Raw genomic sequence first — 21,209 nt, 5'->3', positions numbered from 1 at the left:
ACATACAATGTTGTCGACTTTGCCAGCTGGCTACAGCTGAAACTAATTAGTGTGAGCAGTTTTATTGCAGTTCACTGCAGTGGCTTCGCGCTCTTTTACTGAAAATGGTAGTAAAGTCTTCCACTGAAGCACGTGTTGAGTGTAAACTCGATGTTTTTAACCCACAACTGCTGACAAAATACATAACATAATCCTGTCCGAAGTTCGTCATCCACCTATTCTTCCTCAGACCCAATGCCCAAGAAGATTTTTAAGAACCCTGTTGTTGTAAATGCAAATCTTACTGAGATTTTCACCGAATATTTGCAGTCTGGTTTTGTATACCTGATGTATTTAAGTTAGCCGTTGTTAAACCAATTCTTAAAAAACCATCTCTGAACCAGGAAATTCTCAAAAATTTTCGACCTGTTTCAAATTTGTCGTTTTTATCGAAGATTAGAACGTGTTATGAACCAATGCAATCTATATACTAACCACAAGCCAAGCACAGCACTGAAACTGCTCGTAAAAGTTACGATATTTTGCTTGCCCTCGATGATGAGTGTGATGTATTCTTGGTTTACTTGACCTTTCTGCTGTATTTGATACTTTCAACCATACTATTCTATTAGATCGTTTAAGAGACCAATTTGGTCTTTCTGGTTATGCACTTCAGTGGTTTGAGTCATATCTTTCAAATGGAAGTCAGTGTGTTCTTATAAATTTCACTCAGTTATCATTTCATCCACGGAGTTAGGTCCAATTCTTTTCAGTGTTTATACCTCTCCACTTGGAAAATGAATGGCCAGTCATGGATGTCTTTATAGTTTTTATGCTGATGATTCAAGATTGTATGATGTGTTTCAACAGGGACATTGCCATTAGAACGATTTCAAATTTTGAAAATTGCATTGCAGATGTCAGATTGGATGTCTACCAATTTTCTCACTTTAAACGATGATAATGGAATGTGCAATTTTCTCCTAGTATAATCCGTTAGATAGAAATATTACAGAAATCGGTGTATGGGATGCTAAAATTCCTGTCAGCTATCAGGCTAAGCCTGGGCGCCATCCTTGACTCTCATCTCACACTGAGACCTCATGTATAAGAGATCTGCCGTACAGCATCCTTTCATCTACGACGCATTGCGCGTATTCGTGCTTTCTGTATATATATCTCTGTTGTACGGACTTCCGAATAATCATTGAAGAATTCAATTATTCAGATTCAACGTGTTCAAACATGGCTGCAAGAATTGTAACTCGTTCAAAAATCACTCTTCATATCACTCCAGTTCTGTATCCAGTTGCATAAGTTACCGGTTACACACCGATTTGTTTTTAATATGTTAGTCTTGACTTTTAAGTGTAATCAAGGGTTTGCTCCCAGTTATCTTTCAAATATGACCTCATTCTATGTTCAAAGTCCAGCTGATTAGTTCAGACTTTGTCACATGCGCTCGCGCACGAAGAAATAGTTTGTTCAGAGCAGCGGCTCCCGTACTCTGGAAAAAGTCAGGCCAGTGTTTCGGATCTCCTCTGAACTGAACGGACCGTTTGAAGAATCCGACAAGCACAGCTGAACCATTCGACAATCAGAGACAAGCTATCACACATCACAAATCATGCCAGATTCACAGAGCGTGTGGCCTGTCTTTCCGGATACCACAGCAATGTCGTTCCTTCCCCTCGCCTTTCTTCGTTTTCTGTTGACAGAAAAGATGTATATGTATATAATTCGATATGCACGACAAAATTGTACTGCTGGAATAGCTGGTCGAAACACATGACAATATTGTTATGCTCATATTTTCAGAACTATGTGCAATTTTTCAGTACTTTGGCTAAGAGTGTCAACAAAACGTTTACTTACACGCCGTAACATCACGGAAATTTTGTTCCAGACAAGTGTTGCCTGTCTGTTTTATGGACAATGATTAGTACCGTTTAAAGGGAGGCAGTCGTCGGAACTCTGCTCGAAGGTTAATAGTGACCCCTACGATCAATGTATAAACACTGTATCTGGGGTACCCTGGCGACTGCTGAAAGTTAAGCACTGAGGAATCATCAGATTTTTTAAAGGGAGACAGTCGTCGGAACTGGGCGTGTGCGACTCTCTTGTTTACAAACAATGTATTTCATACAATGATATTTAGATGCGTCAAGTCAACATTTGTGGAGGCATCATGGGCCAGTGGCTAGAGCAGTGGACGCACGATCACAGGATGGTGAGTTCGAGGCAGATCGTCCATGTAGCCGACACGAACACGAAGTGTGTGTTACCGGCTACCAAAAACTATGAAAAATAGTAAAGAATGAGCTACAAAATCACTATCAGTTTTAAGTTGCAGGTAGAATAAGTCTGTGCCTTTGTAAAAAATACTAAAAAATAGTAGAAAGTGAAGAACCAGCTGAAAGTTAGTTGAGGAGACCTGACCGCATATCATTTGCATCTCATTGTCGGCTACATGGACTGTGTGCCGAGTTCGAGCCCCGGCATGGCCATGGTGTTGTGTCCTTGAGCAAGGCACTTTATTCCTCATTGCTTCTCCCCACCCTGGAGTGATGGGTACCTGGTAGGACAGTGGTTGTAAAGTGTGCGTTTAGCTCTGCTGCGCTTATTGGCTGCACATGTGAGCTGTTGTTTGCTCCCCAGGGAGTTGAGTGGTATCATATTAGGTCCAGTGACCAGGGGTAATAATAATTGTAAAGCGCCTTGATCACATGAACTTGTGGATATGTGCGCTATATAAGAACCCATTATATTAGTCGCGCCAGCGGCTTACTGACTACGCATGCGCATATTTATTAATATACTATGCGAGTAACCGAAGTGTACCCCTCTATCATGGGCGCCGCCATGTTTTTTTTTGAGTACTCGTAAATAAACAAATACGAAACAAATTACTATTATATAACATGCCATTTATAAAATATACCTCTTTTATTAGCCAGTAAATGTTATTATGCACCTTGTCGCTGATACAAAATATCGTTTATATAGATAAAGGGAGAAAACTGTCGTGCATATGAACGGGGGCATACGCAAAGAATGCTGGGATTGAATTTTAGAAAAGCGCCCCCTGTGTCAATAATTAGATTCAAAAATTGCCAGTTTTTAGACGGAACGCTATAGTTTTCAGCTTGCAAGTGGAAGATGGGCAGTGCGGTTACCATTGCAATGATAGTGATTGCATAATACACCCCTTGTTTAACGCAATAGGCTGTTATCATTGTAAAAATTGCCAATTTTTGTCCAAAATTTTACACGTTACAGAAAATCTAAACCTGCACTGCTGAGCCCTATATATTATTATTATTATTATTAACATAGCGGTAAGATTTAAATTGTACGGTATGCATTGTTAACAAACATGTTTCAACTTTCATCAAACGCCAACGCTCCCAAGATACAGTGTTTACGTCGGTCGTAGGGGTGCCGGCAACCTTTGAGCAGAGTTCTGACGACTGCCTCTCTTTAACCTCCGTGTGAGAGAAACTACCTTCGTCACAGATACAGGCTAACGATATTATCAAAACCAACACACTCACTTGTGGAGCATTTCAAACTCTTCAATCGTCGCCGGTACGGGACGGTTTTTCGTTTCCGGCACCAATAACACCAAAGCCCCCGATGACGCTGTCAAGGATCCCATGATGACGTACGGAAGAGGCTGCCATACATCGGACAACAATCGCAAAAAGGGCATAATAATTGACGATACACGACTTGCCAGAATACAAACGCTTACACCACTGTTACTGAAACGCAAATGATGAAATAGACATTTTATCAGGTCTAGAACCAGATTCAGGTGAAGTTTTGCGTACCACACATCGCCAGTCAGTCAGTTCCTTCCTTCGAGTCTAGCCCAAGAACTATTGATCAGTGCCCTAACGTGAACAAAAGAATGATAGACTTCTTATGTTTAAAGCTCCGTTAGGCGTAACTTATGACTAACATCCTGTGTATGTTCTGTTTATAAAATGCAAAGTCTTTGTCGTTCAGCCAACAGCATATCGAAACGCTTGGTGTTAAACTCGTCGTTACAATCTGCAAACGTGAAAATGCCAAATGTCATTGTTGAGAAGACAGATTAGGAATTGTAGATTCCAAGACAATTGTACAATTTACGGTACTTGTAAGGACCAATGGATACCAATGGAACTTACATCTCCAGCTTTGTCTATTTGAGAAAAGAAGCAACATGTCTTGTCGTAGCTCATATGTGTGTGTTGTTTTTTTTCAGCATATATAATCAAAGACTTACCCGACAACTGTTGGGAAGAGTTCGGCCACTTGTACGAAACCAGACCAGAAGGCAGCCGCAGCGCCAACTTTAGCTATCAGTGCAAATGCAGTGCCAAGGTACTGAAAACCTGTGAAATACAACAGCCATAAAAAAATTGTTATTCGAAATTCCTACATAATTTTAGCTGTCGAATATTTTCACATGTATAGATTACAGGTAAGAGCATTTCAATTGACTCTCGAAACTGAAAACTACCTAGAAGCGAAACAACATTGAACTTCCCATGTCAATTGACAAATTTTAGGAGGTCATGAGTTTGCGACATAAGTTGCACTCGGAAGTGTTACTGCCATATCAGACATAATCTATTCAAATGAAAATTACATGTATTATTGTATCCTCTGTAAATTTGATGTCAATAATTAAGCAACATTCAAAGCCAAATCGAGCTGCACTCACCGTTCTTTGGAAACGGACTGAGGATACAGAACACCCGCCGATGAGACAGAACACTGCGATCGGCCTAGGGCGCCCCCAGCGGTTTATAGTGTACGACGAATGAATATAGCCATTACTTCTACAAACCCAGACAGGAAGAAATTGACAATATCTGTTGCCGGCAAGTGACGTCGAAAACACCGATAATCCAAAATAAGGCAAAACAACTGAAAACCTGAATGAAATATAAATAAGTACCGCATATTGACTACTTTGCTTTTATTAAATAAATTGTATATTTTCTTCAATTGTTTAAAGTGTTTAATTAGGAAAATCGATAATCATGCAATGGTTGTCATGATAACTAGAGTATACATATTCATACAAGACTGTTACGGCTATGAAAAAATAGACAAAGCCGGCCAACTTTTTTTGAGAAGATATATTCACACTGTGGCTGAAAAGGAACTCCAGGGAAGTAGCAATATAGCAATATCTCTCAAAATATGATGTTGGCTTACGGCATATCAACGGACAGGAATGAATCTGTATGTTGTTTGAATAAAACATACCGACGCCTTGCTTGCAAGTGGATGGGAAGAAGATGACAATAGAATGTTTGCAACAAATCATCAAGCACAGATCTTCGCGGGTAAGCGTGTGCAATGTGAAGAGCAAGCATAAAAGGGATTTCATATTGGTAGGCAGAATAATCTAAAATTGGCTATCGATGTGCATTTAGAGGGAGGGTGGTCGCCCTGTCTGCGACTGTGCACGACTCCGTTTGTCATGCTCAAGTTCTCCCGATATCCCTTGTGCATATTCAAAATTTCAAAGTGGCGGCTGTACCGACACTGGTGACCGCGGCCGAAGCAGATCCATATAAACGAAGGGACGCAACAGCTGATTTGGTGAAACTCTTGCGGCGATTGGACAGCCACAAAACTGGTAAGCTATGACCATGTATCCAATGCTGACTTTGCTTCATAGTTGTTTGACATTCATCGCGAATTTCTTGGAAGAGGCAATGTTTATCACCGGAAAAGTTGCGCAGCCGCAGACGATATGACCCCTGCCCTTAACATTTTACGGAAACCATTGCCATCAGGCATAAGCGCATGGTTGTCTTACGCCTTTTAAGCAGTATTTTTGTCTTAAATTGATTGTTCGTCTCTTGTATTTATGTATTTAAGCATGCAGATCCCTATCTTCGTCTTAAAAAACAATGGAACTTTCCTATAGGCCCCATTATAGTTTACGAAAGAGCTAGACCTCCTGGAATTATGTAATTTATAAAATTGTTAAATATTTCAAATCCTCCTTCCGTCTCCCGAAATTGTTAAATATCAATAACTCACCAGTTACACAGAATTATTAGTGTGGTCTGTCGAAGTTTCGGCGTTTTGAACAGATCCGTGAAATTGTGGGACTTGGAACTTGTCTCCTGGTTGTTGCGTCTTTACCTTTTGAAGACGGTCACCCTAAGTTGATATAGAAAGATAAAACCCAGCAAGTACTCAGTGTTGTTCAAAAGTAGCACTGAATGACAGTCTCGACGACTTTTTAGATTATGCTTGCGTACGTATATCAATTGTACGATTTCGTTAATAAGTTCTGAAGATGCAATGGTATGCAGACTACAGTCTCTGGGATCGTATCACGATGGTGTTTTAGTTTGTTCCTATCTCTCTCTCTCTCTCTCTCTCTCTCTCTCTCTCTCTCTCTCTCTCTCTCTCTCTCTCTCTCTCTCTCTCTCTCTCTCTCGTTGATTTATCAAAAGCACGCGAGACACATAATAAATGAGCAAGTCCTGCGTAATGATGATGGGTATATATTCGAGGTCATATCTCGAAAAGCATCCAAAACACACAAGGTTAAAATCGATCACTAGAAAGGGCAGAAAGAGGGGAGGGTAGTGAAAAAGCCCTTGTACGACGGACATGAGGTCCTCAACTTTTCGATAACCTACAGTACACAAATATTCTGCCAGCAACTTCACCATATGGAGCATGGCCCTTGAACACAGCAGCCTGATCTCGAGAGCTTTTGATGAATACGCCTATACCTATCTCTCTGTAATGAGTCAACACGTTTATTTCATATCCAGTGGCGAACGATATAAATACTATTTTTCTCTTACATATGATGATAATTTGGTATACGTAAAGTAGGAACTTGGAAGTGTCTTTTGATTGGCCCGCACAGCTTCTCGTATGATAATATCAGCCTCGTTCACGTGCCCGAGTGAAAGCAACCATCTTGGCGATTCTGGAATGAGTCTGCAATATATAAAATACGAAAACTACTTCAATTTCAGTGTACAATCAACAGAGTCAGTTGTATTTGGCAAGAGTTGTGTCCTGTTTAGAGTGTTTATTAAAACAGCATCTGATCAAAACTTGTGACAGTGTCATGAACAGAGAAGGGGCCAATTTTACTTTTTTCGTCACCTAAGTTTGAGCTTTACATTCTGATATCTGTTTGAAATCTTTTCAAAAGCAACCAATAATAACATACAAAAGAACAGAAATATAAGCGATACGCTTATAAATGCATGCAAAACTTTACGAAAGCAACAATAGCTCGAACTTGCACAAACACGATCAAGCCGCACCGTAGATATTCTAGCTTCCCGATTTGAAGAACAAACTTCAATGGAACAACATGGCAGCACAAACAGTCAATCATTCCATACGATTCACTCACCAAAAATGAATTTTAAGCGACTGATGAATAAAACTCTGTTTTCAAAACGTAGCGTCAAAGCATTTGAATATCATGTAGAGACCCCCCCCCCCCCCCCCCCAGCACGAGGCAAAAGCTATTTAGGCCAGGAAGAAAAAATAAATTGTTCATCGGAATCGCCGCTTCTATTTTGGCATATTTGGAATTTTTTTTTTGATCGCGGCAAATTCTTACTTCTGCATTACAAATATTTTTCGTACTGCCGCTGGTGGCGCCCTACACTTTGTCGGGTTTTCGCGGACACGGGATTTTGAATGAGACTTCCGACATGTTAGTTGACCGCCAACACGTTGTTGCAGGGCTCCGGCTACCCGATCGCCAGTTAGCCAAATGCTAAAGAAAGTTAAAAATGGCTACAGATATTCCAGTTTGGCGAACATAGTGGCTAATGAATTTTTACTACCCTGGACTGGCCCTGGTGCCACCTCAACAAAAAACTACAGCTGACAATGAAAAAGTTGTAAGGGACGGACCATTAGATCTTGGGAGGGGGGTGGTCAAAAACAGAAAAAAAAAATTTTCAGAGCAGAAAGTTAGGAAAAAAAAAATCTTCAAACTAGTTTGCAAAATAAAAATAAATAAATAAGAAGACAAAGGCGTAAAAAAAAATCTGCAAAAGTCTTTAAAATTTGAATTTTTTTAGATTTTACCGACAGAAAGCAACTTTCTGTATTTTTAGTAGATCCTCCCGGCACATTTTTAATTTTGATTTATACATTTAGAGTGACTGTATCCCTTATACTGGAAGTTGTGATTATCTTATCTTTTCAGGACTTTTGTATTCTGATCACTTGAAAATTATGAAATTATAGAGCCTGTTTTCTACTTGTTTCCTGCGTACAAACCAAGCAGGTACACAAGGTAAAACATTGAAACTATGGTATGGTTGTCAAGACAGAAAGTTGTATTTGCCTTTTAATATCAAGGTAAACAGATGCAGGCCACATCAGTTTCATTTTTTTCACAGCATTTTATTGCAATGATGAATGCAAGAATGGGTGAACAAGTAGAAACACGTCAATAATGATAAAACAACATATCAAGTCATTATGTATTATTTTGCTTTTCAAAAAGGCATTTTCAATTCTTTTTTCTCAAAAAACAGCCTCAAAAAACAACAGCAACACATGTTTTAACATTCAACAATACACTACGTAGAATGCCATCTATCCAACAAATCCCAACACAAAAACACACAAAAGGGTTGAACTTTGAAAGTTTCTCGACAGCAAATACTGAATAAATCTGCATGAATAATCGTTTTTGTGTAGCAAATTTCAAAGAAATTGGACAAGCCCTTTCAGAGAATACAGATTTTTTGACCATGAATGGCATAAATTGCCCTAAAAAGACAAATATTGAAATTTCAACACATCTATACACATCCAATCAATTTGGACATGCTGCTACAGGGAAATAGATGTTTTGATCAAAAAAGGGCAACAATAACACCATTTTTATCTCTATTTTTCAAAAGCTCCAACAGCAGGAGGGGGGACACCCCCCTCCTGACCTACCCCCGCAAAAATACTCCCCAAGTGCAACCAAATAACACCATTTTAATCTCTATTTTTCAAAAGCTCCAACGGCAGGAGGGGACACCCCCTCCTGACCTCCCCCGCAAAAATACTCCCCAAGTGCCACCAAATAACACCATTTTAATCTCTATTTTTCAAAAGCTCCAACAGCAGGAGGGGGACACCCCCTCCTGACCACCCCCTGCAAAAAACTCCCCAAGTGCAACCAAATAACACCATTTTTATCTCTATTTTTCAAAAGCTCCAACGGCAGGAGGGGACACCCCTCCTGACCTCCCCCGCAAAAATACTCCCCAAGTGCCACCAAATAACACCATTTTAATCTCTATTTTTCAAAAGTTCCAACAGCAGCAGGGGACACCCTCTCCTGACCTCCCCCCGTGACCGCTGGCGTGGCCGCTTGTGGTGCTTGGCACCACATCTTTGCCCTCTTTATCTTCAGACAGCGACGAACTAAAAAAAAATTATAAATCTGAAATTTACTCTGAAAAAAAAATTTGCACAGCTTATCTTAATTGAAAAAAAATTTCAGAAATTTACAATTGTAAAAAAAAAATTTTCACAATTTCATTGTGACCACCCCCCTCCCAAGGTCTAATGGTCCATCCCTAAGATATTGAAACAGTTTACCCTCCTTCATGCAAAGTTGCAATGTATTGAAACACTTCACTCGCCTTTCTACAAAGTTACGAATTCCCTGGTACGTATAACAAACATTGTTGCTGTTCCGTCTGCGTACACAGAGGCTTTGCTTTGCCTATCCGTGAGTCACGTTCGTCCTTCAGTCTATGAGAAGTTTTACCTACTTAGCTAGAATCAAAATTTGGCCTGCAACTACTCAGTTTGATAGTAAAAACCATAATTTAAAAGGGAAATTTCACAAACGGAGTAATAATACAAAGAAAGAGGAGAAAAACTCAGGTTTTCTGAAAGGTCAAGTCTAGGTCATCTCATCATGTGATGCCATGCATGAAGACCCCTTAAGTGTACAATTATGGTTCAAAAGAGCCACCTAGGGTGGTCCAATAGGTATAAGGTAATTTTGGTGCCTTCCAATTTAAATAGCATTCAGCTTGACTGTCAGTTTTAAATAAAATTTTATTAAGAGTCATTGCAAAGGGAAATTGTCAACAGTAATTGCAGTAAGCATATCCATTGTCATCATCACGTTTGTGAATTGTAATTTTGCATGTAAACATTAAAGCAATAATTCATTAAAATTGTTAATTCGGTTTATTTCAAACTGCTATGACTTATACAAGAAATTATGTGATTCTGAATGATTTTAATATTTTTGCAGATTCGACCAGTTTAATGATGTAGAAGTGAACATCACCAGACATTTCTTGATGATATCAAAATATCAAATGAAAATATATCTATGCTAAAATGTTATCATAATCATTAAAACAATGTACACTCTCAAACAGTGAGTAATTTAAATGAACATATATCATTGTTTATTGTTTTACAAGAGTGTGTTTGGCCAAACCCTTTGGTCTCAAGAAAAATACTCATATTCAAGATGCTATTAAGCCTGCTTGATCACAACTATGACATACAAGTAACACCGGGGCCAATTGTATCTACACTGCCAGTGTGCTACTAAATGCTTTCTTCTGCCATAATTTTTTTATTCTTGTGGCTAAAACATTTTGGTTATGGAAGACTGCATAAATTTGCCGCATGAGAGGCTTGTAGCTTATGACAAGCTATCTTACTATGAACACTAAATGAATGCCGCAGAAATGTTCTGTACCTGTTGTAATATACACTTCACTTTACTACCAGTTTTTTAGAATTCAATTGATACCTTATTTTATTTCTGGTGGTAAAAGTTAACCATCTGAACTGAAAAAGTATTTCTATCCTCGAAATGTCATAAAAACACAGGTCCAAAGTAAAATGAAAAAAACTCAGATGCTAGGTCCCCCAGGACAATATTAAAGGACAATACTGAATTGTTGGATTTCAGTGATTTGCTGTACATTTCAGTTTTATTCTGAGAGAATGTTGAAATACTCAGAATATGTTGTGCAAACACTAACTGTGAATGTAATGGCCTATGTTATTGTTGGGAAATATAGTATTGAATTCAGTAACCAGTATCAGTGTTTCTTGTCTGAGATATTTCTGGTAAAAAGGGAAACAATTATCTTGCCTTGTCTGCATCTGTGCAAAAATGCCAGAAAACCGCGTTTACCTTCGGCCTAAAAAAAATAAAAAATTTCGCTCGCCGCTCCTGGGACATGGTCCAAAAATCCGATGAACAAGATTTTTTTTTCTCTGGCCTTAAGGTCGCGGGAAGCGTTCGGATTGCGGTATGAAGATAACGAACGGCTACGGTTCCCCTCTGAAAAGGACCGCTCGACAGATTCGCACCTGAATACAAAGACGAATAGCAGCGCCAACTGAGGTATTCCCACAACAATTTGTAGCAGCCTCCAGTGCCTCAGCAAATAGGCAACGAGAGCAAAGATCATGTGACCCACAGGAAACATCAACGCCAGCATATTTCCATGATTGCTCGCTTCGAAGGTCCGGTCCATTCGATAACTGTGTGTTAATTGTGAGAAGGTGAAGTGAGTCCTCAAAAGTTGCAAATTTCAACAAAAAACATCATCAACTATCTGCTTCATCTTCTGTTAATTATATGTTAATTAATGTTAATTCTTCAAAACGCTTGGAACTTGTGCAACACTGCATCACGTGGTTAATTTCCAAAATGTGTGTGTTCGCTTACACGCAGTATATTACATGTCATGAACATCATTGAAGATGTAAGTACAAGGGCCATGACTTGTTGTCAATAGGAAAATGCATTGGCCTAAAATTGTTCACTAGGTGAATATTTGGCCATCAAACCATTTCTCCGATCTTTCTTCAGGAGAAGAAAATAAATTGGTATGTAGCATGATATGTTGCCCGCCTGTAAGTTCTTCCACCTACTGCGTTTTCCTGGCGATCATATGATTCGGTCTTTTTAACAACCGTCGCATTAAAATCGTTACTTGGTTCACGGACTTGATTTGTCGAAGGAATTAAACAAATTACAAAATGAACGGAAATGTGATGTATTTGCACCAAAGACTTGAATAAATGGAAATAGTTAATGGAATGTAGTTTCATACAAATTAGTCACAAAAGCTATGCTTTTACAAAAATATCGGCCTAGTTAGTGTTTACATTCTATACGCAACATACCGTATGTAAACGATGCCACCAGTATACCTGGGTATGAGCAGCCAACGATGAACTGACAGAAAATGAACATGGAGAGATGTGGCGATGCCGCAGACAGGAAGCAAAAGATGCTTTGGATAAGCAAAGCCGAGGATATCGCCCGCAGTCTTCATACCTAGAAAGTAGACGGAATCACGTGGCATTTTGGAACATTTCCTATTGGCTAAAATGGAGAGATGCTGAGGTTTAAAGTCAATGCGACCAAAATCTCTGCAGAAAGGAATGTTCCTGATAGATAAATTCATATGAACAAAATCAACACGTGCAACAACCGTCAACATAGGTACCACTATTTCAAATGAACAGAACTTACTGTAGGAACTACCATTCACGTACGGGAGTTCCTATGTACGATGATAAGTAATGAATAGGGGTACTGTTTATCTATACCGCTTCTATGAATAAATAGTTTGTATCACGGGTACCTGCAATCAATTAGACAGATATACAAACAAATTCTTTGTTTGCCGTCCTCAGACCTACGGAAAACCTACCTGCCAGCCAGGAGAAAAAACAAACACAGACAAAAACACGAGTGTATTACCATAAGGTCAATTTCTATTTGGTTTCCTTTGGAAAAATGATATTTTTATTTTTAATAGTGTTGATCTTGTGTTTGTTTTCTTAATTTTCTCTGAAAACCTACCAGCACGCGGACGGCAAACAGAGAATTTTATGTAAGCATAATAACTTTGTTGCATTTTAAGGGCACCGGCCAATATACAAGGGGAGCAAAGAGTGAACCAATCTAAGTTCACAAAGTTATTATTATAAAGAATTATATTTACAGCACCTTACTATCAATAAAGTCGGGATGGCAAAAAATCAAAAAAACAACAACTATAGCATAAGTGTCGAGAAAGCTTTTATCAATGAACATAGGCAATCACTTTATCATAACTGAACAGACGATACAATTCTGAATAGGACATGTAATGCAAAAAGACAGTCATACACGGTTATAATAATGAACTATTGTGACGACGTGAACGTGTCATTCATAAAAATAGATAACATAAAACGATCAAAAAATGGGGGAAAAACTATGAATACATGACTCAGGAGGTCGATTTGCTGCCATCGATAAAAATGACGTGATTTTCAAGAAAGGCCACGCTTCTCTAATAATGGTTGATTGTAGTCACCTGTCTGAAATTGTTCCGCAGATGCCGGACCCAACAGTCATTCCAGCGTAGACTGCAGACAGTGCCAGCTCCCTCAGCCATTTTCTGTCACATACCAGGTTCCACTACAAAGAAAACAGTATCATGGTGTATACTTGTATATGATGGAGATATCGGTACGACAGTATAAATGTGCATGCAGCTGGCTCGGAAGGTTACTTGTCACTATTCATATCAACTTAAGGAGTCTATTGTATTAATTCAATGATAACGGTAACTGAGATTCAGGGAACCACTTGGATCACAGCTTCCGAGATGCTGCACATTAGCCTTTATCTAACGTGTCATCGCTTCAGTGTTCACCTTTCGAAAGTAGACCTTGTTTCATTGTCAATACGTATTGTCAGTGCGTTACATGGCCGGCTGACCTTGAGTCGATCATTGACATAAGCGTCAAATACGGAGGCGAATGTATCGTTTCTACTTGCCCTATTCCGCTTCCTGGCAAAACAGTTAAAACACAATGAGTCTCCATTGACCCACGCAATGTACAAGAGTCATCTTACAACAACGCAATTTTTAAAATTTCAGTCTATAGTTGAGACTTAAACACAGCAATACTTAGCAATGTTACAATATCATACATGTTACCTCAGTGACTGTGTTGGATTGGTGTTGTGACCGGTCGTAACCCCATTTCGCGCATATTCGCTCCTTCTACGTTCGTGCTATACGACAATGTGCTGTTATCTGCACCTCCGGGTAGGAGGTCAGTACTCGAGTATACCGTAGACCAGTTTTCTGGTGAGTGTCTCAAAAATGTCACACCCTCTATTTTCAACGATCTGAGTTGCTCTGAAGGACGTCGCGTTCGGGGATGACCCGTTTTGAATCTCAGCCAGGCACACGAAGTCGACATCGTCGCTTATGAAGACTTGCGCAAATACGATGAACGGAACTGTCACCAAAAATGCCGCATTAAACACGAAGAGTTTACTCTGATATGGTCCAAAGTCGCCCAAGGAGGTCAGAATTGTATCGAAATCCATCGTGAGGATTCCTTTGTCTCTCCTGGCACCCGTGACTGAGGACATCCCGGCGTTGACAGTGGCTTCACGTCCTTTCCCCAAAACAGCTACCAATGTGTAAACAACGTAATGTTATATAACATCACCTGAGACCGAGACCAGACAGACACCATTGTGCACCAGACGACCTCAAACCCACTTCATGTACGTTTCTGGTTTTGTTGGCATGCAAATTTCAATAAACTCTAATCGATAACTTCTTCGTTTTTAGTTCAAAGGCGCGTGCTCCCTACGGTATTATATATATATATATATATCTATATATATATATATATATATATATTATATATATATATATATATATATATATATACATAACACAAATTACTTCAAATACAAAGTAATAAAATCTGTTAGTTAAATTTCATGCGTCCTGCAACCCTTCTGTCTGAAGATAACAGGATATGCAAGAAACATAAGTAATAAGACATACAATCAGTCAATCCATCCGTATCATTAACGAACCAAAAATTAATTTTAAGCGACTGATAAAGAAAAACTCTGTTTTTAGAAACGTAGCGTTGAAGGATCGCAGGGTCACTCAGTGTCTCCAATCCAGTTCGGGGTCTGTACAAGCACAGTGACTCCCTCCGCGGAATCATACACAAAACGCAAACAACCAAGATATGAACGATGTGTGGAGATGCTTTCCCATTATTACATATCTTGGTTCAAATTAGTATGGTTTGATTTCAGTCGGGGAAAAGTAATACTCGATGTCAGAAATATCGCTGTCCGAACTCTCCATAGTCATCTTACGAACGTGCTGAACTGTTCACAGTACTCCTCCAGCTGCAAGCTACAATCGTCTGTATCGCCGATGACGTCACGCACGCTCCTCCCATGAGCCCTTTCGCGCCCATGGAATTCCGGGCTCATTTTCATAAATGTCATCTACTTCAACTTCTCTTTTAGTTGCGCCGTAGTCGTCAGCGCGTGCAATTATGTTGCGAATTTGAGCTGCATTTTATTCAAGGGTGATTTTGGAAGGGATAAACGGTCAAAGTTCCTGGACTTAAGTTTCCCTTTAATTTTATTAGGACTGGACACAAATTACAGGGGGTACGCCAGTGTTTTTCGAAACACCGCTGCGTCAAAAATAGTGACCCTTCAAAAGTCCATGCACAAAAATTAGTGACCCTCCCCCTTATCCGTGCATGAAAATAATGACCCTCCCCTGTCACTCAATACCCCCCAACAAAACCCGCAAAGTCTTCAAGACCCCCTTCTGACTTGCTATACTTTTGAAATGCCCCTCCCAAAAGGAAGGCAAAATGTGGCTGATATAACGCTTTGTCCAAAAAATTCAAATCATATATATGTGATAATTCATGTAAATGTACTTGCTTGAAGTGGCAGGTAAAAAGTGCATGCGTGTACAAACAATGTAATTTTTAGATTTCATCGATAATGTTGATTCACTATACATTGGAGTCTATGACAAAACTGTAAAACAATTCTTTCACAATTAATAATATGCACTTTTTGTGCATATATGGACCCTGAATAATTGACATAATTGTACTTGATTAGAAGAGGGGTGTAACACGTGCATCTGTGTACAAGAACTTTGTTTTTGGATTTCGCATAAAAAGTTCATCCATCATACATTGTAGTCTATGACAAAAGTAAGAATAATTGTTTTAAAATACAAAACTTGGCAAATCTGTCTATTTGTGTACACTCGATTATCGGTATAAATGTTCATGATTAGACTAGAGTGGTTTCAAGTCCATGGTTGTGCAAGAAATTTCATTTTGGCATATCACTGAAATGTTGATTCACTATACATGGCAGTCTATGACAAAACTATGAATAATTTTTTCCAATACAAAACTAAGTAAATCTGTGCATTTATGTACACCTAAGTATTAGTATTAATGTTCATGATTAGACCAGAGTGGTTTCAAGTCCATGGTTGTGCAAAAAAATTGATTTTGGAAGTTCACTGAAATGTCGATTCACTATGCATAGCAGTCTATGATGACACTATGAATATTTTTTTCCAATACAAAACTAGGTAAATCTGTGCATTTATGTACACCTAATTATTAGTATTAATGTTAATGATTAGACTAGAGTGGTTTCAAGTCTATGGTTGTGCAAGAAATTTGATTTTGGAATTTCACTGAAATGTCGATTCACTATGCACAGCAGTCTATGACAAAACTATGAATTTTTTTCCAATACAAAACTAAGTAAATCTGTGCATTTATGTACACCTAATTATTAGTATTAATGTTCATGATTAGACCAGAGTGGTTTCAAGTCTATGGTTGTGCAAGAAATTTGATTTTGGAATTTCACTGAAATGTCGATTCACTATGCATAGCAGTCTATGACAAAACTATGAATATTTTTTTTCCAATACAAAACTAAGTAAATCTGTGCATTTATGTACACCTAATTATTAGTATTAAATTTAATGATTAGACTAGTGTGATTTCAAGTCCATGGTTGTCATGTGCAGGAAATTTGATTTTGGACTTTCATCGAAATGTGATTCACTATACATTGTAGGCTATGAGGACACTACAAATAACTCATAGGTTATCTGATCCTAAATTGTTATTCAAAAGTTGTTCGACCTGAAGCTTCCAGTTGTTATTGATGACATTTTGCACTATTCTGAATAGTTAGTATTCTGTCAATGTCCTCAAAAAATAAAAAAATGTACATACAGCGACATGAACATTTGACACCGACCTATACCTAATGTATTGCCAATGGGAGAATGATATCAAATAAGTGATCTCCCAAATTGTTATTGAAAGAGTCATAATAGGGGACAGTTATGCACAATAGAGGAGTTGGATAAGTAGAAATCATGACAACTTAAATCAATGTGGCTGCTTGGATCATCAATACATTGTTTATTATACCCTTAAAATTGCGCCCGAAGGGCGCGCCGAAAATGGAAATGGCAGAAAATGAAAGTGCCAGGAGGTATTTTTTCTTTTTTCAGTATTCCATATTCTTCAATACGTGCACATGCAAGTTCAGCTTTGATGCATAAAAAAAGGTGACCCTCCCCCATAGGCATACACAAAATTTTATGACCCTTCAAAAATGCTTGCGCGAAAAATGGCGACCCACCCCCAAAAAACACCGGCCCATCCCCCCTGTAATTTGTGTCCAGTCCCTTATATATAACGCTCTGCTTAGAATCGAGCTCTGTAATTTCCCACGAGGATATATGTACACTTCGATTTCTATATATATGTATATATAGAGAGAGAGAGAGAGAGAGAGAGAGAGAGAGAGAGAGAGAGAGAGAGAGAGAGATAGATAGATAGATAGATAGATAGATAGATAGATAGATAGATAGATAGATAGATAGATAGATAGATAGATAGATAGATAGATAGATGTTAGTCATTATCGTTCAGCACAAAATACGACAATTTGATATCGAAAACATGGTGTTCCTAAAATTCCCGCATGGGGCACGATTAGATAACTTATCAAAGCTGGAAGCAGCGTTGTCGGGGAAAAAGCATCTGACAGCGCCGAATTTAAACAGTTTAATGAGCTGTATTCATAGGTGTCATAAAAGTTTGTTCAAAAGGAAAATAATATCTAGAAGCAAAGCAAGTATGTTTAAAGGTCAGTCAAGGTCATTCCACTTTCTCGAAAACATTGTCCCATGCTGATCAATATCCAGCAAAAGCTGAACCTCCAGCCCACGTGATTGCCAAGATATGTTGATTGAGATATGTAAAAGCATGTTAAAGGTTGGGATATTCAAAGGAGTTTCAAAGGAGTTGGGATATTCAAAGGAGTTTCAGATTTCAACTAGTCAGATGACTAGTTGGCCATAACTAAAGATCATTGTCAATAACGAGTGTTATTGCTATATGTGACGTCACTTTTTAAATTTTTAAGGTACAGGAGAGGCAGATATGTAATATTATAGAGGGCTCAGCCCTTGGTGTCGCGCCAGGCGTTGAGATTAAAAATGTTATTTGTATCGATTCATGATTAGTAATCATAAAGGATAAAATAGAATTAATTGTTACTTTCTATATACATTTGTACAATTATGACCAGTTTACCCTCTGATGACAGTTCACGTACACGATGTCAGACCCTGTAGGCCTAGGTATAGATTTTCTGTTGTGTAAAAAAGTTTGACATAAATTTGCAATTTTTACCATGATTATTATCTATTGTGTTTAACAAGGGACGTATTGTGCCATCATTAACTTTGCAATAGTAACTGTACCGCCAAACTTCCGATATTGTAAGCTGAAAACCAGCGTTACTTATAAAAACGGGTAAATTTTGCATATAGTTATTGACACAGAGGGCGCCGTTCTCAGATTCAATCCCAGCATTCTTTGCGAATGTTTTCGTTCATATGCACGACAGTTTTCTCTCTTCTGTTAATTTTAGGCGTGATAAGAAATTATGTATCAGCGACAGGGTGGATAATAATAATTACTCGCTAATAAAAAGATATATTTTATTAATGGCACGTTAAAAAATAATAGAGAGCACGTTTGGATTTGTTTATTTACGAGCACTCAAAAAAAACATGGCGACGCCCACGAAAGAAGGGTACACTTCCTGGTACTCGCAAGTATATTATGAATACGCGCATGCGTAATCAGTAAGCCGCTGGCGCGACTATTAACGCAGCCAAAATATTACTGGGCGCGCCGAAAACTGTAACGAATGATACACTTTATGGCTGGTATGATGCTTTGCAAAACAGACTTTAAATTTGCAAACAAGCAGATATATCTGGTATTTATCTCTGATATATTTGAGTACACGCCCGAAGGGCTCGCCGACGACTACACATGAATGATGCATTTCGTGGCTGGTACGATGCATTTTTGTGCAAGAACGAGCCGGTGTCTTAATTCAAAAATACACTAACACCCCCCCCCCCCACACACACACACACACACACACTCACATCGAGCATAAATTTCAAAAACATGGTGAACTCCAACCATCACCAGGGTAAAAAAAAAAACAGGGTGTCCCACAGAAATCCACCTTCCCCAGGCTGAAGAAACTGATCACCAGTCCCTTATTTGCTTGCTCAAGAGGTGTAGGTTTTCCTTGAAGGTATACAGTCATAGAAACCTAAAGGCGTTTTCTCCCTTTGCAATTGTATTTTTTAGTACACTTCACGTAGATTTTAATATTTGGTCTCTAAAATGTTTACAATACTTTTCTGAACTGCCACTTGTTGGGGCTCGTTTAAAGCTCTCGTCGTGGGGAAAATCATTGTCTTATTTTTTGGTAAATCTATAAAATGCGGGCTCTTGTTCTACTAACAAAACAATTCCAAACGTTTCAGGTGTTGGGGTCCAATTAGACTGAAAGATCCGTCGCCCGAGGGCGCCCTCTACGTTCCCTTCTTACTTCGTTGATCTTTCAGTCTCGTATGCCCCGTATATATGGCCCTTAAAATGCAATTCCTTGATTAGCTACAGCATGTTGGTCATACAAAAAGTGTAGTGTGGTCGCACTTTTCTGTAGATTTATAACGAGTCTCAGTTTTAAAAATTAATCAGATGTCAGCAAATATGTCGTACATCTGACCAAATCCAAAATGCATGACAAAATGATGATTGGTGTGTCTGATATAACTTAGGTTAATTTGATGGTAACCTATAGCAGGCCATACCTATGTTTAGGCACTGTTTCATGTTGTCAGCAGAAAAAATAGTCTTTTAATAAATAATTTGCCCACTCACTGACTGTTTGTATGAATTCGCTCCGCAAAAAGAAAACGGAACCAAATTTCAAACAATTTTACGTTCATTATGCAGAAACTGTTCCTATTGAGATTTCATTTTAATGAAAGTCTCATGGCCTACGTCAGACAAGTCTGGTTTGTCTGTCTGTTTGTCTGTTTGTTGCCTGCTATGTTGTTTTGTTAAACACATACTGTAAATTTCGATGCGGTTTTCATCATTGCAACTGGGACAGCAGTTAGTGATGCGTTTCACACCGATGTACAGATACAGCAATAGTCTGCCTCGCGTACACAAACACGACGCAAAACGAAGGGGTGCAATTTTTGCATTCTCGAACCATTGAACGCATTCACGACTCTAATTTATGCCATGTGCGGTGTGCTTATAACTTGAGTGAATTTGGTATCGTAGTTACCATATTTTATGGCCATGAAAGTGACTGAGTAAAATTACAAGTTCAAAACTCTTCTAAAACCATTCCATATGCAAGCATGCTAATCGCAGATTGTACTGTTTCAGCTATTTCAATACCCATTGAAACAGTAGATGATGTAGACAATTGAAAAAAGAGATCATATTTTGGAACAAACGGAGAGCTGTGACTTCGACTGCTCCTGGCTATTTTTAAGATGAAAATATTATTGATCTTGTGATTAATTTTTGAAGAAAGAGATCTAACTTCTCTCTTCTCGCTGTATTTACGATGTATACATTCATGCCCATCAAATACTTTACACAGCCTATCACCTTGACTCATTTCGTCAAGAAATTCACACATGCGCAATGCAAAAGAGTGTGAGCTCACCGTTTGTCTGTGTTATTTCGAAGGCAAGGCAAGTTAAAATCAGTATATTTTTGGAGACAAATGTGATTTTATTGGGATTTTCGATTCTGCAATTAAGCTCAACTATTGATCCTGAAGAGATAATACTGAACTCGTGAAATTAAAAATGTCCGCGGCAACTTTACTTTCGTTTTCTCACACATAACTAATACACAATCATGCTACACACCGAAGCCTATATTGCACAAGAATTGCTATTGGAGGAGAACTGTATTTTCTTGGATTTATAATGAGAGCT

The 21,209-nt window shown here is 38.6% G+C and overlaps 1 protein-coding gene and 1 long non-coding RNA gene across 2 annotated transcripts; both read right to left on the bottom strand.

Annotated features, from left to right (window-relative positions):
* Positions 1-1,146: 1,146 nt before the first annotated feature.
* On the bottom strand, positions 1,147-4,723 carry LOC139128112 (organic cation transporter protein-like). The gene is made up of 4 exons (XM_070693952.1): positions 4,694-4,723; positions 4,253-4,361; positions 3,534-3,743; positions 1,147-1,687 (listed from the first exon to the last, which is right to left on the bottom strand). Exons 3-4 carry the CDS (start codon positions 3,689-3,691, stop codon positions 1,591-1,593), a joined length of 255 nt encoding a protein of 84 aa, XP_070550053.1. The 5' UTR covers positions 3,692-3,743; positions 4,253-4,361; positions 4,694-4,723; the 3' UTR covers positions 1,147-1,590.
* A 101-nt stretch (positions 4,724-4,824) lies between these two features.
* LOC139128097 (uncharacterized) lies at positions 4,825-12,299 on the bottom strand. Its single transcript, XR_011551183.1, has 5 exons — positions 12,160-12,299; positions 11,338-11,511; positions 6,813-6,951; positions 6,031-6,153; positions 4,825-4,907 (listed from the first exon to the last, which is right to left on the bottom strand). It is a non-coding gene; the product is annotated as an uncharacterized lncRNA (long non-coding RNA).
* Positions 12,300-21,209: the final 8,910 nt, after the last annotated feature.

The sequence above is a fragment of the Ptychodera flava genome, unplaced genomic scaffold (assembly GCF_041260155.1).
Source record: "Ptychodera flava strain L36383 unplaced genomic scaffold, AS_Pfla_20210202 Scaffold_43__1_contigs__length_1316584_pilon, whole genome shotgun sequence".
Classification (NCBI taxonomy): Eukaryota; Metazoa; Hemichordata; class Enteropneusta; family Ptychoderidae; genus Ptychodera; species Ptychodera flava.
This window is presented reverse-complemented; position numbering and strand designations above follow the sequence as displayed.

Excerpts from the sequence above, each read along its gene's own strand:
- LOC139128112 (XM_070693952.1), bottom strand. The coding sequence starts at position 3,691 with ATGCCCTTTTTGCGATTGTTGTCCGATGTATGGCAGCCTCTTCCGTAC. Across the intron at positions 1,688-3,533 it reads GAGTTTGAAATGCTCCACAA|AAAACGAAGAAAGGCGAGGG; the intron begins GTGAGTGTGTTG and ends TTCTGTCAACAG.